This window comes from Annulohypoxylon maeteangense (assembly GCF_022496945.1).
Source record: "Annulohypoxylon maeteangense strain CBS 123835 unplaced genomic scaffold GGS22scaffold_6, whole genome shotgun sequence".
Lineage (NCBI taxonomy): Eukaryota > Fungi > Ascomycota > Sordariomycetes > Xylariales > Hypoxylaceae > Annulohypoxylon > Annulohypoxylon maeteangense.
The window spans coordinates 1,320,049-1,337,110 of record NW_025953253.1 but is presented as its reverse complement, the minus strand read 5'-3'; the positions used below and the strand labels follow the sequence as shown (position 1 = coordinate 1,337,110).

Here is a 17,062-nt window from a genome sequence, read left to right as displayed (position 1 = left end):
AGGTACCTACCTACCTACCTACCTAGCCAGTATGTAGCATGGCTTTCCGTTATATTCCAGGTTTGTTTCGTTCATCCTACCTAGATAATCTAGGTACCTATCGAAAGGCAGCCTATTTCTGGTATATTTTCCATCCATAAACCAATTATAATATTCAGTCTGAAGCTGTATCCATCATGGGGAGTTCCAGTCCGCCTCAGTTACAGCAGATCCATTTTGGGGTCGGCCCTCGCGGATACGAGCCTGTAACGCACCACAAAGCCAAGCCAGGCACGTATATACGGGAACATGATGATTATCAAGCCGCTATTTCATCTCTGTGTCCCTTTGATGTATGGCCTAGAGGCTCCTATCGTTTATATTGCCCTCGGCCAATACTTGTCGGCAAACAGCATCTGGAACAGTTATCGGAATTGCACCAGGCGTTGTCTATTGCAATTGTTGATATTGTTGGAAGGTGGTGGACTGACGAACAAGCAGAATTCCCTAAGCGCATGCCTTTGGAAAAGCAAGAGGAGGATTTCTTACAAGTATGCCATCATCCTCTCCCTACCAGCACCGTTCGGATCATGATTCATGCTGACCAGTAAACTGCTAGTGGATAGAATCCCAAGTTTCCCACGGAGATTTTCCACCTTACTCTGCATGCCAGGGATCGGTATGTGCTTATCCTCAGCTGTTCTATCCCCCCCTTTATCTTATCTTAAGAGTAAAGATCACTCTCATTTAAGCAGAAAAAGAGTTCGTGCTATGGAGAAATGCTCAAAACTGCTGAGGGCCTCCTATAGAGAATCAACTACTAACTTCCATACAGTGGAGACCAGATTTCATGATTGAGGAAGATGAGAGTCATCCTCAAAATGGGATGGTGGAGAAATTCCGAATCACGGAAATCAATGCCCGCTTCTCGTTCAATGGGTTCATGCATGCAGCGTACGGTCAAAGAGCTCTAGAAGACATGGGTATCCAAACTAAGGGGTTGATCAGTGCAGTAGATTCAGACAAGGTAACCTCAGATCAACCACTACTAGCCGTTCTAGATTCTAACAGCATAGCTCTTGGACGGCGTATTCAGTTTCGCTACACCGGATGATCCTCTGCATCTTCTTATGGGAGAAGAGGTTGGATTTGATATACATTTATTTGTAGATGCCGCTAAGCGTCGTCGAGATGCCATAACACGAGTGATCCACCCTTCAGACCTAAGACTAGTGCCTGATCCAAAGACGAAAGAAGGCTATCTTCTCTGCTGCATTATCAAGAACAACGACAACGTCTATGATCTTGCCCAATCTTCCATTCTTACAACATCCAGCGGGGAGACGGTTGAAGAGATCAAGCAAGTTGGCCTCGAACTCTTCCAGAGTGAGTTGATCTCTCTGGAACCAGAGATGCTACGCCAGATCAGTCGACGATGTTTTAACGACATGAGGACTATCTTCTTGATCCACGACAAGCGCATGCTGGCCATCGTGAAACAAGAGCTGGAGCCATTAGTAACACAGGGAGTATTGACGTCGGCGCAAGCAAAAATTCTAGACGAAGGAATCCCACACACAATACTTCCTGGATCCCAGGAGCTAGAGCAGCTTCTTCAGCTTTCCAGTCTCTCGCCCAAAATGAAAGATGACTATATCATAAAACCAGTACGGGATGGTAAGGGTGCTGGGATCGTATTTGGCGAGGATCTCACGCCTGATGAGTGGATATCTGCTTTGGGACACCTACGATCTCCTGGTTTAATCTCAGGAACCAACGGCATTGTACAGCGTCGAATAATACCTCGATTGTATGATGTGATATTAAGGACATCAGGGGAAAGGCTGCGATACCCGCTTGTTGGTACATATCACTCTATTAACGGAAAGTTCATTGGTCTGGGTGTTTGGCGTTCTAATAACGATCGAATATGTGCGATCGACAGTGCAGGCTCTTGCTTGTCTTCTGTCATTGATGCCGGCGATACTCACTAGGTAGGTAGGTACTAGGTAGGTACGTAGTCATAAGGCATTGGGGGCTACAGTTGCCTAAAGCAATGAAAACAGAGACTTCCTAATCTACCTAGGTATCCAATAATACATCCTCACCGAAGTGCTTGCGCCTACAACCCACAAATGATATAGTACATGGGGTCTAGCGATCTATTCTTGATTTATAAACAAATTAAGCCTTCTTGTAGGTTGATAATGCTTTCTCTTTTAGGTACCAGCCAAAAGTGAAACCAGCCCCAGGACCAACGAGGGCGGTAACGATAAGCAGAAGTACCACGTTACCTATACAACCATTCCCCCCCTAACATACCCGCGCTGTAAAGATCGTAAAACGAATATATCAACCAAAGAAGCGAGCTTGCGAAGACAGCTAAGTGGTCGGCCTGTAGCGCTTTTCGACAATGTGCGACAAATTCGGATTGGGACTCCAAGGCGGGTAAGAAGAGGGTGGGCAGGGGATAAGGGGAATATAGTAGCGTGTAACCCCAAACACCAGCTGAAATCAAGCCCAGTACCAATAAAATGAAATTCTCTGATGTCAGACTGATCGATTTGCGCAGAAGTGGCTTGCTGATCGCGGTGAGTAAGACGTTACCGACACCGATCCAGAAAGGGGCTAGCTGCCAAGCCCAGGTCCAGAAATGCCGTGTCGTTAACTCCGGAGAGAGGAACATGCCAAACACCTGGGATGTATGGAATAGCAAGACGACCAAAAGCAAGACCCCGACATGTTCGTGTCGAACGGTTCGGTTTCGCACCGGCATTCGAGCTAGATCTGAAGCCGTCGGACCAGATGTGAAGCACAGAAAGTAGAAGATGGGAGCTACCGATCCCAGCCCTGTGAATTGCCCAAGAAGGCTGAATATGGTTGGTCTAGAATGACTCATCAGCTAGGTACTAGTTCTCCAACATGCACCGGGCTTTCTATTGCAGACGTACATGTATGCCGGTGTGTAAGAGCTCCGGGCACGGCAAGATTCCAAGATCCATAGCGCATATAGTGGCCCTAGATCAGTAAGGAACGAGAACATCTGCCACCAAGCCACAGGGTCGTATCCGAACGTGGACGGAGAAAAAGTTCCCATCGTTCCACGCCACGCTTGGTCGAGAAAATCCACATTGTGGAAATGGTCGAGTATCCTAACCCTTCCACCCTCCCACTCAATTATCCCCGAGTCGACGAAAGGCTGCTGATTGGTCATTATCTTCTCAATATCCATCATGCGAAAGCACCAAATGGCGATACCGATAAACGGCATCGACGTGATTGCGCGCTGGACTTTTGCTTTTAATAGCGCCATGATTGCTACACACCTGCAGGTACTTTGGTTGAGGTAGAATTTGATGAGGTGCGAGGAGGAGTTCATATAAACCTCGAAGTTTTGAAGACGATTCACGGCTTATTCGACCGAAATACGGCTTACCTAACCCATTTCGTTCTTGACACGACAGCGTTCTAGCTCGAATTAATAATAAGAAATGTAGTTGATTCTTGTCACATTCTCTCGTAAATACGGCTTTTCAGACTATAACTTTCAGTCCTAGCAAATAACCGCTCGCCGCTTCTTCCCAGGAGAATTCAATTCGGCTCAGAAGTAGGTCAGCTTGTCGACGATTCTCAGCCAATTACTGGGTACGATACTGGGGCACAATGCTAGATACCGGGACAGATCATACGCCATGGCAATAGTACCAAATCATTATGTAGTCGCAAGACAGTACATATGCAGGTAATCAGCATGCCGTATAGGCGGCAGGCTGTCTGGCGTGGGGGCTGTGGGATTCATCTATATAGGCGCTGATGATTTTGAATGGATGATTCAATATGCAAGCGACATATGATAGCTTCAGAAGTCAGGAATTTCCTCGAATTTTCTCACACCGGCTGTGTTTCCACGAATAACAGAACCAATTGATACCCTACGCATCACACCACCACTTCATCCATCACCTGAAGAATGATTCTATTCAATTGGACGGAGGTTTTCAGGGTGTGCAGGCCGTCGCGGCTATGGATTGGGGGCTGAAATTTTTATGTAGCAGGGTTATTCGACCAAGCCTCGAACTCTGTCGTGTAATCTCACAACATACCTACTTTCATAACAGAACCCCAAGGCTTGAGTACGACTTAGCACCATAAAACCTATACGCTGGAAATTTAAACAATGGGTACTATTAATTACCCTACCTAGTTATTTATATCCATCATGTCACACAAATCCACCGGGTATTTCTACTACGAGTATATCTACGAGACAGAATGGGAGGGTACCGGGGAAGCTGTGAACGATCAAGGGAAAGACGAAAGCAAACGACCGCCATTTCGCACTGCGTACTATTCCGAGAGTCGTCAGAGCCATGAAGCCCAAACCAACTGGTACAAGACTAGAGTCAGACCTGCAATAGAAGCAGATTGCAAGAAGATTGTCAACAAGTATAATTGAACGGACTTAGCGCAATATCCCAAGGAAAGCGAAGACCGTCAACCCAACCGATTTAAACGGGTTATGAAACCGTTCGACTGGAGTTGTGTGAAGGAAAGGCAGTTCAAGTGGACCCAATCTCTTCCAACAACGTTAGAGGGCAGACAAAAGGGACAGCCTTATGGCAGAGAGATCTGATAGATAAGGGTCGGTCATTTACCAGTGTTAGAGGTCTGGTCTGTTAGAGGATCAGCGACGACTGCTGGCCTAGCGGGATCGGGGTCGGTCTGTAAGGGCCCGTAGGAAGTCGCAATGAATGGTATGCCTTAGTGTTCTGTAGTTTTCGTCATAATATATGAAGTTACTGCTTACCTACCTCCTAGCAATCAATCTAATAATCGTGTCTTCGACATATCATTGCGGAATGAGTGGGTCCTAAGTTAGTTCCAGCACTCCGGTGCGGGTCCGGGATATAGTGGAGCGCGCCGGTTCCATTAGGTCAAACGCAGGAAGGAACGATCGCTTAAGACGGAGAAACATGTGATGAGATTTTACAACAACTATTGTAAAGCATACTAGTGCTGGCTACACTGAAGTTCGCCTGGCACCCCCTAGGGGGTGCTGCGCTTTAATTAGCAAAAAGACCAGGTATTAGCAAAATACTTTCCATTACGAGAGATTCTCTCTTAATCGTAAGTACTTTATTAACATGAGAGTCTTGGTAAGTATTCTTATATGTAAATCGTATAGAAAGTTTTCTATAGGGGTACTTTGCTAATTACTGGTATTTTTGCTAATTAAAGCGCAGCACCCCGAAGGGGTGCCAGGCGAACTTTAGTGTAGCCAGCACTAGTATCAACTTTGTCACTTCGGATACTTTAAATCATACAATGATTCCCAGGTGACTTATCACGAGCTCCTCGTTGATTCACCCCTTTCTCCACACTTAATCTATCAATCTGCAATGGCCCGCATGCGATCTCGGTGTTCGGAGATACGCATGATCTCCGCAAGGACGAGGGGACTTTCGGGTTTCCAGAACGGTACAACCGAAACTCGGTATCGAGGTGGAAAGATGAGATTCGTATTTCTAAAAACTCCGGGGACTGTGCTGCAAGTACCTACCTCCTGGTAGGTGCCTAGGTAGGTAGATAGAGAAAAGCAAATCGCAACAGGTCCGAACATCGCGCTTCTGTGAATAGCCTCAAATGATGGGAGCACTCGTGTATATACTAGTTACAAGAACTATAAGAAGTGTGCAAGTAAATGCCAAAGAGGTCTAGGTAAATTTTCATATCGTCTTTTCCCGCCAATAATGAATGCCTGAATCTGCTCCGTTCAATGCTATGTTACCATGCCCATATCCCGTATCCCATATCCATTAAATCCTTCGCCCTAGCCCATTCAATCGCGATCGCTCTAGTTTCCGTTGGCGCTGCCAGAAGAGCAGTCCATCTTCCAGGAAGCCCAGTTGGCGTTTGGCGGGGGAACGTCGTTGCAGGACGAGACTGATAGAGAGCGGCGGCCGGATGTGCAGATGTTGTTGGTGTAGATGTAGACTGCGCTCATAGTTAGCCATCCGCCATATATAACAGAACTAGATAGCTTCTAGATAGATACGTCGATTGGAGAGCAGGAAAACTTACAGTTGCAACCATTGGCGGCGGGGTAGTACATTCCCTCGAGGACAACAGACTTGACACCAGGAGAGGCGGGGACGCCGGTGAATTCGTGGCAGGTGTTGGCGTCGGACTGGTCGACGGTGTAGAAGCCGTAGTTCAGGTCGGAGCATCCGTCAGCGCCAAAGACGCGGAACTGGCCCAGACGGGCGTCGTCGCGGGGAATGACATTGGCGTTAGCGCCGAAGGCGACGGCGGCGGCGGCGGCGATGAAGGTGGTGAACTGCATTTTGATGGTGATTGAGGTTTTGATGGTTGGTTGAGGTAGAAGAATTGTTCGGTTGAGATTGAGAGCTGGTGGTATTTATGATCGAGAGAGTACTGTGGGAGTGATTGATGGATGTCTGGAGATTGTGGTCGATTATCCTCCCTTTATAATAACGTGAGGTCTCTCTTTATTGTATCGTCCCTCTTCGTAACCCATGGTGCAGGCAACACCGTGCTTTGACGACTCTCGTCCGTTGAATCTGGCGAACACGATGTTTGGCACCCAATCCGAGCATGCGAAAACAACGACGATGCAAGGAGTAAACCCTAGAACTGAGCCTCCTGGCAAACAAAGCCACAGCTCGGGTAGGTTATTTACCAACCTAGCAGCTGAGAACGAAGCAACCAATCAGGGGTGACGGAACCGATGAAGATCTATCCGAAGTGGGAATTGCCGTCTTACGCCCAGAGAAATCACAGCCCGGCACTTGTGGGGTTTTGAGTATGTTGGGTAACCTTCAAGTTGATGCATTTTACGAAGACTATTGACGATCGACAAGAGATTTCACCTATTAACTGGTCTGCTGGGTTGACTAAATTTGGAATGCTGGGATGTCTTTTCGTATGTCTCACATAAGCACCAAAAAGCCGTGTGAGAGCTCAAAGCTTGTCACCAGCAATACTTCATTCAGTAGCGTACAGCTGACTGAAGCATCAAAGTAAATAGAGTAGGTAAACTTCCCGATTGGTTCTCTTTCAAAGGATTCGGTAGAGACCCATCACAACCGACAAGCGATTACCCCATAAACCACCGAACATACAGTGGTGGATCGAGTGTAACCACGCCACGATGCTGCATCCAAATCATCGGAGTTCCCTTTGCTTTTGTCTGGCTTCCTCGGTTCTGCATCGCATCAAAAGAACATGTCGGCGTTAGCTAAAAGGTAGCCTTTTACTATTGCCTAGGCGCCTATCCTTCACAGCGGTGAAGATAGCTTCAATACACGTCTCAATGCTGACGTCGGACTCGCTCCTTGAAGCCCAAAACGATTGATATAATAGAACTTAAGACGCAGGGAGATCCGGGTGTTGGAAAATTCTCGTATCGATTCGCAGATGGCCGCGTGTTCATGCGATGTAGATTACTGACCAGTCACATCTCTCCAATAGAGACAATTTACGTAGGCGGCTTTTACCAAAGCGGTTTCACCGGATGCTCTCCTTTTCCTGTCGGATCACAACATGTCACCCGATGCTGGAGCGAAGGAAGGGAGTGCAGAGCCTCTCCAAAAGTAATCCTCCATACGAGAAATCTGCGGTAGAGTTATGTAATAATTGCAACACAGTAACTATTGATGTTGCAATTTCTATCAGAACTTATTCGTCTACCTGTCATAAGTACCGAAGTTTCTTTTCACGTTGGTTAAACTACGACGATTGTCACTGACCATAACGTACTCGCCTTACCAATGCTAACGAAACGCATGTAAGGGAAAGGTGGAAATCATCAGCTTTCTTCCGAGGCATCCACTGGCTGACTGTACGAAGCATAAGAAGTCAATTCCAACAACTGTTGATCTCTACGCGGCGACGGCATTGTTATATCCGAACATCGAGACGATTTCAAGACTTAACGATCGATCGCACTCCAACATACAGGCCTCTATACCTACCTAGCTGCCTAGGTACTAGGCATTTAGCTAAATCATTAATGCACTCACTACGATGTGACGCGGAACCCTTGACAGTTCACAAACTGTTGCCTATTTACTTACAAGGGCCTTTCTATGACATAGATGCCAACGACGCCGCCTCGATAAGAATCATTAGTCAGGGTAAATGAAAATCATGTCGCTCTTTAAAAGGTAGGATGAACATGAGGAAGTTCGTGAGCCACATGATGAGGCAGCATGACAGGTAGAGTCAAGGGAAAAGCCTATTCGAACTCTGCCTAACTCTGTGTGCTTGAAGTGCTCTCGTTAGGTTATTAGTGGAGAACCGAGTAAATTCATATGACCTACTATACAAGCAAGAGAAAGAGAAATGTCTAAATTATCATAACTGGTCGAGACTGCAATCCACCTCTCCCCTCCCTGTTGTAAGAGACTTGGATGTCGTCAGCCATCATGAGTCGACGTACGACCAACTGGCTTGCGGATGGCGGTGATCCGAGGAGAGGGCAACTTTTCGGACGTAATTCGCAGAAACCAACAAGAAACAGAGTCTTTCTTCTCCCTCTCGGTTTCCATGCCGTCCAGCTCATTTTTTCTTCTTTCCTAGGCTATTCAGGTGCCTGGAATCCACTCCTCACGGGGTATGAGATAGATGCCTAAACAAGATCTATGCGATGCGAGCTAGCTCCACATCTCCCCATACCCCTTTTTATCCTTCTTTTTTCTATGATATGATTTTCTTTTCTTCTTCTTTCTTCAGGCAACAACGATCCAAGCAAACAGACAGAGCCGAGCATTCAACGCGTCTGGCTCCCTCACGCTAACAAGTTAGCCACACTTCCATCGGACCAGGGATCGTCGTCCGCGCTACACATCTCCGAAGCCGAGGTGGTTTCCCACATTACTTCTTCTTCCTGCCCCTCCTCCTTATCCGTCTTCTCATCCACACCACTCTCTGCCATACTCTCATCACCACCGTCACTGTCGCTTCTAAAACTCCGGGCAACAATAGTCTCCGACGCCGCCTCACCAACACTCCCCTCCCTTATCAATGGTGTAATAGGCGACTGCAAAAATGAAAGTCAGCCACATTCTCCTCACTATTCAAATGGCTTAGCAAAAATTCATCACGTACCGGTAATCTCAGCTCGGGGATCTCCTCATCCGTATCCGGCACCCCGAGATTCCACCCCTTCGAATCCCCCGCAGCATCAACCGCAGAAAGCGAAGCTGAACTCGGAGAAGTGGTAATCGGCACCAGGTCCGGAACATCATCGTCATCATCATCCTGCTGATCCTGCTGCTGGTTCTCCATCTGAGGCGAAACATGGCGATGGAACCGGCGCAGCGGGTAAAACCCCGCGAGCTCCGCGCCCACGTGTCGGACATTCGACAGCTCGATTTCGAGATCGCGGTTCTTCTGCTCGAGCTGCTTCACGCGAGCCTCGAAGTCTAGCTTCGGAGTAGTCGGCTTGTTGACGTGAACCGCAAGCGCGGGACTCTCCCATTCCGCATCAATCATAGAAGGGCTTGACAGCTCCGTGAAGTCCTGAACCTGGACCTGAGGCAAGGGTAGGGGCAGGGGAGGAGCCTCATTCTCCTGCTGTTGCTGGTGCTGCTCTCTAGCAGCTCGCTGCCAATGGAGGAACGCAACAAACCTAGCCTCGAAGGCAGTCATACCCTGTCTAATCTCGCCCAATTCCTTGCACCAATCGGTGCACATATCATGCCACTCCGCATTAACGCGTTTCTCCGTATCCTTAACCATACTGCGGAGCATCTCGCTCGCCTTCATCTCCTCATCTAACTGAGTTTTCAACGCCTTATTCAACTTCTCAGACTCGCTAACCTGGCTTTCAAGCCCCGCAATCCTCCCCTCCAACTCCTCCACCACCACCCTCTCTCCCTCCCCCACAGCCTCTTCGTTGGCCATTAATCTACTATTCTCAAGCTGCAGAGCGTTAACAAGGGTCCGTAGATCCGCGCTTTCCTGCTTATGATTCTTGATCTCGTCATGCTGCACATTGAGAACCTTCTGGATACCCTCGACTTGCATGGTAAGCACGCGGGAGAGTCCACGCTCATCATTAAGCATCTTGTTAGCAGCGCTGAGCTCCTCTCTCAACCCATCCGCCTCACGAGCGCGTGCCTCCTCGCCGCGGATAGCTTGCGTAGTGTGTTTGACGCTCTGCTCGAACGCCGCGATGATGCCCTGGTGCGAGCGGTCCAAACACGCCGGCTCGGCTCTATTCGCCGGCGTGGGGACAAAAGGACGCCGTCGGGGCGTCGGGTTGCGGGGCGGTGGGTTAATAGTGTGCATAGGCTTAGGAACGGCATCCGGCCGTCTCTTGAGCTCGCTCTCCTGGAGAGCGACGCGGAGGCGGTGGACTTTGCGCAGCAGCACCTTGGCGATGTTCTCAGCGGATTGGGCTTTCGACACGCACCATTCTTCGAGCTTTTCCTTTTCCTCCGTCGTTCTGCGGAGCCGTTGTTTGAGCTCCTCGAAGGTGGCCTCGCTGTACAAGATTCCGTCGAGGCCCGGCGGTGGGTAGGGACCCGACCGTTGGCAGAGATTCAACGGCGAGCCTGGACACGGGCGCAGCAGCGCCTCGTCAGGTGCGTTGAACGACGACATGTCTAGCCGGTATTCGTAAACCCCTTCCTCGAACAGGCTAAAGTTCAGTGGATGAGGCATGTGTGGTTCGTATTGTTGTCTTAATTTTTTTAACTTGAGTGTATGAATAACACGTATGGGTGTGGTGTTGTAGGAAGCAAAAAAAGAGGGAAAAGGGTAGAGTCCAGGAAAAGGTGGCGGGATTATTTCACGATTCAACATTTCCCTGTCAGAAGACCACCTGTACCCTTAATCTCTAGAACAGGCACGGCAAACTCAAAGCCCCCTTCCCATATGCTTAAAGTTGCTGGACCCTACACCGGAACAACAGGGACATAGCATATTCCGACCAGTCAGGTCGGTTTCTGTCCGTCATCTGAGGCTACTGGCGATTTGAGTTCAGGGGCGTTTAGCCATATTTGGACATATGGCATAAGAGCTGGACCCTATCGAAAACTATCGGTATAGGAGGTCGACACAACAAAGTTCGTAAATGCCGATTTTTATGACACTATTGGGACTTCCGCAATCCAAAACATCGAATAGAGTTGCGCTTTGGGCCACCTGATGAGACTTTAGCGGTGGCACTTGGGGCTACTCGATGCTTAGTAGGGAGGGGGATACGGTCGTGTAATGGCTGCACTGTGAAAGGTAAGGAAATAAGAACATTGAAAGGACTTACCGACATGATCTTAGAGTTATATCATCTGAGCAAATCTCCCACCTGATGGCCTTAACCATTTAAGATGAGGCGATCCAGAATAATATGGTCGTGCCAGATGCCAAAGCAAAGGCTTCCACGCTTACTAACGAGGTCAATCAGGTCCAAGCGGGCTATCATAGAAAGGGGTATGATTACTGAATTCCAAGTCTATGTAAGGTATATAGATACCTGGTAGGTACCGAGTCAGAGTAAATGATTCCCCCGCCCTCGCCAGCGCCGTATGATAGCGCACACGGATGCCACCCCCAGATCAACCCATCATATGAACAACACAGAAATGAGATCGCTACGCCAAATTTTGTTCCGTGACTACCCGAGTATCCGACACCCTCAACGGCCCTTCTTCTAACAGTGCGCATGAAATTCCAGCAGCTACCACGACGGGGCCTATCAGTTACCAAAGTCACGTACCGTAACTGATCAATCAACCTGCTTTTCGCAACCGATGCGACCGAGCAACTCCTTACGATCGCTGTGACCGGGTAAGCTAACGCCAGAAGAACTTGCGGCCCTTTTAACGCCTGTCCGGCGCTCCCACCCCTTCAAATCAATAGCCTCAACGCCCACTTCTTCCTCTAGCGGCTGTGCTTCCTCGTACTCGAATTCTTCCTCTTCCTCCTCCCCTTCGTCATCACTTCGAGTGTCGTCAGCACCATCACCCTTCAGTACGCGAATAGCAACTCGAATGATCATGAAGAACCAGAATATGGTGATGACTTGGAGACCAAGTAAGCAATACAAGAATCCCCATTGTACAGAACTCGAGAAACAGATTGTTCCTTCGAAATCGCTGAAAGGTTCAAGATAATGACCCCATCCGTCAGGAATAGGGAAAGGCCCAGTCAAATTGGCGTTAGTGCCCTTGAAGCAAGCGTTAGGCAGCATTTCGGGCACGTCCTTGTAAATGCTATAGCATGTCATGAGGTAAAATACATGTCGAGCGACGAACCATGATACCATAAACACACCAAATGCGGCATCGCATAATCGTGTGAAGCCTAAGTACTTCAGACACTTTGCAAGCTATTTTCAAAGTTAGCACGCACACCCGATATACGATGCTAACTGTTCTTGGGGAATTTCGGCTTACTGGCAAAAATATGTCAACTACATCCATGAGAACAAGGATCAGGTTGCCGACCCTGGTAAGGTGGTAGCAATAAGACGCAGAAATGAGAGTGATGGTGATGAAATGATGGATAAGCATCTGCCAGTGATCTTTTCTGCGCTCCTCGATGTGGATAACGAGAAGTTGCTGTAACCAGAAAGCCCACTGAGCTAGAAGGTATGCCTTCATGAGCCCATCAAGTTCTCTATTTGGCCAACCCGTCCACAGCTCCTTCATGTTTAGAAAGAAAGGAGACTGAACGTATAAATACTACCCGAGAATTAGTATAACTGACCAACTAGTATAGATAATAACGCATATAACGGGCTTTTTAGACGAGGTGGTGAGTATAGGAGAGGCAAAAAGGGGTACGGCATACCAAGCCAAGGGTCCAGAAAAAGCTGTAGTATATCAGCATCCAAGCTTGCTCCGAGAACCTAGTTATTTCCTTTCTCTTAGAAACTCCCCATTTCCTTGCAAATGGCGCCAATAAATGCTCCATGAAGCCGGCGCGGAGTCCGGTAAAGAGGAGAATGAAGAATGAGATGAAATAGTAGTCATTTGATCCGATCGCGTATTTTCCCGATTCCGAATTGTAGTACGACAAAGTGAAGAACTTCGAGGTATGAGGGCGCGCTTTAGGTAAGCATATGTGGGCGAGGAATATCAAAGTGATGAGGTTGAATGAGAATCCTGTAAGATTGGGAACCGTTAGCGGTGGCTAAGACCGAATAGGTGCGCCGACAAGTGATGCGGCGTTACTATCGTGAGACCAAAACCCTTCCTAGGGATCAGGGCACCTTCCAATGGGGGAACGGAGGCTAGGCTGCGCATTGTTATAGTAAGCTTAATTACGATAAAAACATACCCGTTTGATTGTTAAGAAACCAACGTGCTAAGCTCTTCAAAGCACCATCATCTTTCCTTTTGACTCTCCGAATCAAGATCTTATTGTTACTCGTTTGCATATACAATGGACCGTTCATGTAACTGCGACTGCGCGATTGCATGTTCGGCTTCACAGTAGCTGCCTTGGGCTTTTCGGCCCGAGGCTTCATGGTGATCGCGGTTTGATCTGGTGTATCTGGTGTATCTGATGTACCTGGGGATGTCGGTGCATCGCCAAGGTCACCAAGATCTACGTTGGCGACATTAGGCGCTGGGTCGTTCATATTCAAATCAAGGGATCGGTTCGAAGCTTAACTATAGCAAACAAGCTCAATTGAACCCAATTGGTTTGCGCCGGGCTCTCAATCGATCGTGAAAATGTCGGTGGGTAGCGAGCGACGGGGGCTTTCGCAAACCCGTCGTTATAGATACACAGCAACAACGTAACGAAGGCTTCACGCCTAAGTGGCTAGGTAACGAGCAAATGTCAAGAATCAGGAACAGCAGAAAGAAAATACTCCGTGAATAGACAAATCATCACCTTCTTTTCTATGAGAAGAACGAGTGTGTCGAACAAGTCTCCGAGTACTAACGGATAGGATACGAAAGATACGAAGGATAACGAACTACCTGACTCGGCTGGTAGGATCGAATATACCTCCGAGACTTGACGAGGGACAAGTGTTTAGTGTTTTGAAGATGCAGAAGACGTTGAACCGAAGGTGGAACCTCCCCACCGTCTGCAAGTTTTTGATAGCCCAAGATGATGAAGAAGCCGGGGCGGTCAGGGCGGTGAAAGGGAAAAAAGGGAGGAGGGGTTCTAGCTACCGTCTAGCAACCGCCTAGTCACTTACCTAACATGGTAGCGTCTATTCCAGCAAGGGGATAGTGGATCTTGTAAACTTTGAAGATCGCTAATAGATAGGGGTTATTTGGTCATTCGAGCCTTTTGCCCCTCACATCGCTAAAGCTCCTACCTTTCTATGTCTCGGCTCTAGTACGCACGTTTAAAATACGTACATTAATTGTCTCGATATTCCATGGTTTTGAGTAGCTGTCCACGAGTTAGTGTGAGCTTGGGGAGAAAGTCGAATTAGACCGGGGATAAGATCGGCGATCGATATACCATATTTACCAAATATGGTAGTATTCAACTTGGGAGCTAATCTGATGATTTGTTGAGATCCTTTTCTTAGCTTGTAGATGCTTGCAGATGAAGTAGATGAGGTAGGCGAGGTAGACAGAAGTTGGTAGCTTCAATGTTATTTCTATAAACACAATCTTGAACAATCTTGAAACAATATAAAGTCTAAAACCATGATCATACTTACCCACTTCTCCAAACGCTGGAAACTTTAAATACTCTACAACGACAGTTGCATTTTCCATGTGTTAGGTAATGGTAGGTTCCTTCTCTGTCGTCAGCCATCTCTATTCAACGTTACAACGTCACTAAGCTCTTAACAAAGTAACAGCTCGTGGGTATGTGCAAACCCTCCCTCCTAGCCAATGAGAGTTAACTAAGTTCTTAGGTAGTTAGTGATGACTTGCTGCATAAGTCGATTTTCGTCACTTATTATCCATGAGTTTAAGTGGCAATTCCCCGAATAAGCTTTTGTGAATTCCGCACAACCAGATATCTGTCGTTCCTATGGCATATCTGCTTATTCTCCGGGGCTTTAACGGGCGGGGAATCCTGCCAGTTGTTTGAGCCTCCTGGTTCCGTAGGAATATCTACCGAGGCTCCAGGTATTATTCATGGAGTCGACCTTGGAAGACCTTGCTGTTTCTCCTGAAGACCACATATGGATCGTAGGAAACTGTAATAACTAACAATTGATACATTCATGTAGCAAGTATGATATTGAAATATTATTTGAATTTCAACCTAATGAATTTATATGGTTTCTAGGATTGGATATCATTCATGTTCCTCAATTGTAGAAACCATTCAGAGCAGCAATTTGGATCGAGAACTCCAGCTAGCCCCGCACTTTAAGTTTGTCCAGTTTCGTCCTAGCTTAAGCCACACTGCCTACATTTTCCGTGCCACATGTGGCTTCCAGCAATTAAACCAGAACCAATCACATCGCGCCTTCCATAACCTAGAAGCACTGAGAAAATACCAGTAAGCATCGCCACTGAGCGCATGACACAGCCTGGAGCCTTCCGAACCTTACCTAAGAGTTGACCTAGCAGCCTAGCTGCCTAGGTACATTAAACGCCCCGCGATTCGCCGCCGTGTTTCCTCACGTCCACCTTTCCACCTTCGCACCTAAACCTCATCGATCCATCCATCTCATCCCGTCCGACCCTCCATCGCGTCCATCAACGCCAGCCTCGAGTAGATCATTACTCCTTTCTCTCTCATTTGTGCATCAAGCCGTTCATCGCAAAAATCTCAACACCTAGAGATATAATTCCCCCAAGTCTCACCCATCCGCGACCAGCGATTCGCACCGCCGAAAATGGCCGCCAACACCAAATACCAGCCCGCGCCGACACAGGACCCCGACGAGGGCACCTGGTCGCAAGCGCCGCCCTCCTACCAAGCCACGCCGGGCGCACCCACAACACACACACCCTCGTCCCCACTCTTCGAAGCCGCGTCGCGTAGCAGCGACGACAACATCCCGGATGACTTCAAATTCGGGGGATCCGTCGCCGAGGCAACCATCGAGATCCGAAACCAGTTCATCCGGAAGGTGTACACGATCCTAACGGCCCAACTCATCGCGACGGCCGCGGTAAGCGGCCTGAGTTTCTGGAGCACGGGGTACAAGACATGGATCCAGTCGCACCCGGCTTTAGTCTGGGCGTCGCTAGCAGGCTCGATCGTGTTCCTGCTGCTGACGTACTGGAAGCGGAAGTCGTACCCGACGAACCTGCTCTTCCTATCCGCCTTCACGCTGATGGAAGCCTACAGCGTCAGCGTGATCGTGTCCTTCTACGAAACCTCGATCGTGCTAAATGCCGCGATCCTTACGGGTGGAATCTTCGTCTTCCTCACTTTATTCGCCTGCCAGACCAAGTACGACTTCACATCATGGATGCCGTATCTCTTCGGTGCTCTCTGGGGTCTCCTGCTCTTCGGCTTCATGGCCGCCTTCATGCCGTACAGCAGCACCGGGGAGCTAATCTACGGCGGTCTAGCGGCTCTTATCTTCTCCGGCTACATCCTAGTCGACACCCAGCTCGTCATGCGCAAGCACCACGTTGAGGAGGAGATCGCCGCCGCCATCAGCCTGTACCTCGACATCCTGAATCTGTTCCTCGCCATCCTGCGCATCCTAAACAGCCAAAGTAACAACTAAGCTGTTATCAGAATCTAGATATAGGATAGGGAGATTAGGGTCAGGCAAGGGAAAATGAGACTTCGACTACGGACTATGGATTGTCTTCGATGGGAGGGACCGAGTAGTCCTTTATATGGAAATTGACGTTTCGATTTGTCTTCGCTAGACTCTCGTTCTTTTCCTTTCAGTGATTGTACAGGTTAGGGAAACGGCGTTGTAGGAAGCAACCTGAGCTTAATATCAGAAGTGTTGCTTATAAGAGTTGTTAAGATCTTGGTAGCTAGCATACTTAATTTAGTTTGATGCTTGGAATTATGAGCGTATTCATACTAGGCAATTGTATGCGTATTCTTCTAACTATGTGATATTCATATTGATGGCAAGAAACTGGGATGAGCCTGATGATCGACTCGTCCCATATACTTTGGGCAATATCCAACTAACCCCTTCATACGTTCT

General features: G+C 48.1%; 7 protein-coding genes across 7 annotated transcripts; 3 read left to right on the top strand and 4 right to left on the bottom strand.

The window, feature by feature from the left end:
• Positions 1 to 27: 27 nt before the first annotated feature.
• Positions 28 to 2,053, top strand: GGS22DRAFT_160426 (uncharacterized protein). The gene is made up of 4 exons (XM_047960929.1): positions 28 to 530; positions 599 to 658; positions 815 to 1,006; positions 1,056 to 2,053. Exons 1-4 carry the CDS (start codon positions 177 to 179, stop codon positions 1,971 to 1,973), a joined length of 1,524 nt encoding a protein of 507 aa, XP_047820104.1. The 5' UTR covers positions 28 to 176; the 3' UTR covers positions 1,974 to 2,053.
• Positions 2,054 to 2,269: 216 nt separating this feature from the next.
• On the bottom strand, positions 2,270 to 3,292 carry GGS22DRAFT_179182 (uncharacterized protein; the record flags this gene model as incomplete). Its single annotated transcript, XM_047963656.1, has 2 exons — positions 2,270 to 2,864; positions 2,931 to 3,292. 2 exons carry the CDS (start codon positions 3,290 to 3,292, stop codon positions 2,270 to 2,272), a joined length of 957 nt encoding a protein of 318 aa, XP_047820103.1.
• Positions 3,293 to 3,741: 449 nt separating this feature from the next.
• On the top strand, positions 3,742 to 5,104 carry GGS22DRAFT_160423 (uncharacterized protein; the record flags this gene model as incomplete). Its single annotated transcript, XM_047960928.1, has 2 exons — positions 3,742 to 4,733; positions 4,798 to 5,104. A coding segment is annotated over exon 1 (233 nt), but the record flags the coding sequence as incomplete, so codon positions are not given.
• A 447-nt stretch (positions 5,105 to 5,551) lies between these two features.
• On the bottom strand, positions 5,552 to 6,957 carry GGS22DRAFT_160421 (uncharacterized protein). Its single transcript, XM_047960927.1, has 2 exons — positions 6,061 to 6,957; positions 5,552 to 5,973 (listed from the first exon to the last, which is right to left on the bottom strand). The coding sequence occupies exons 1-2, from the start codon at positions 6,320 to 6,322 to the stop codon at positions 5,834 to 5,836; spliced, it is 402 nt and encodes a 133-aa protein (XP_047820101.1). The 5' UTR covers positions 6,323 to 6,957; the 3' UTR covers positions 5,552 to 5,833.
• Positions 6,958 to 8,747: 1,790 nt separating this feature from the next.
• Positions 8,748 to 10,445, bottom strand: GGS22DRAFT_160420 (uncharacterized protein). The gene has a single exon (XM_047960926.1). The coding sequence runs from the start codon at positions 10,291 to 10,293 to the stop codon at positions 9,022 to 9,024; it is 1,272 nt and encodes a 423-aa protein (XP_047820100.1). The 5' UTR covers positions 10,294 to 10,445; the 3' UTR covers positions 8,748 to 9,021.
• A 976-nt stretch (positions 10,446 to 11,421) lies between these two features.
• On the bottom strand, positions 11,422 to 13,591 carry GGS22DRAFT_199554 (longevity assurance proteins LAG1/LAC1; the record flags this gene model as incomplete). Its single annotated transcript, XM_047966303.1, has 4 exons — positions 11,422 to 12,334; positions 12,402 to 12,689; positions 12,799 to 13,112; positions 13,288 to 13,591. 4 exons carry the CDS (start codon positions 13,589 to 13,591, stop codon positions 11,732 to 11,734), a joined length of 1,509 nt encoding a protein of 502 aa, XP_047820099.1. The 3' UTR covers positions 11,422 to 11,731.
• A 1,886-nt stretch (positions 13,592 to 15,477) lies between these two features.
• On the top strand, positions 15,478 to 16,940 carry GGS22DRAFT_160415 (inhibitor of apoptosis-promoting Bax1-domain-containing protein). The gene has a single exon (XM_047960925.1). The coding sequence runs from the start codon at positions 15,776 to 15,778 to the stop codon at positions 16,619 to 16,621; it is 846 nt and encodes a 281-aa protein (XP_047820098.1). The 5' UTR covers positions 15,478 to 15,775; the 3' UTR covers positions 16,622 to 16,940.
• The last annotated feature ends 122 nt before the right edge of the window (positions 16,941 to 17,062 follow it).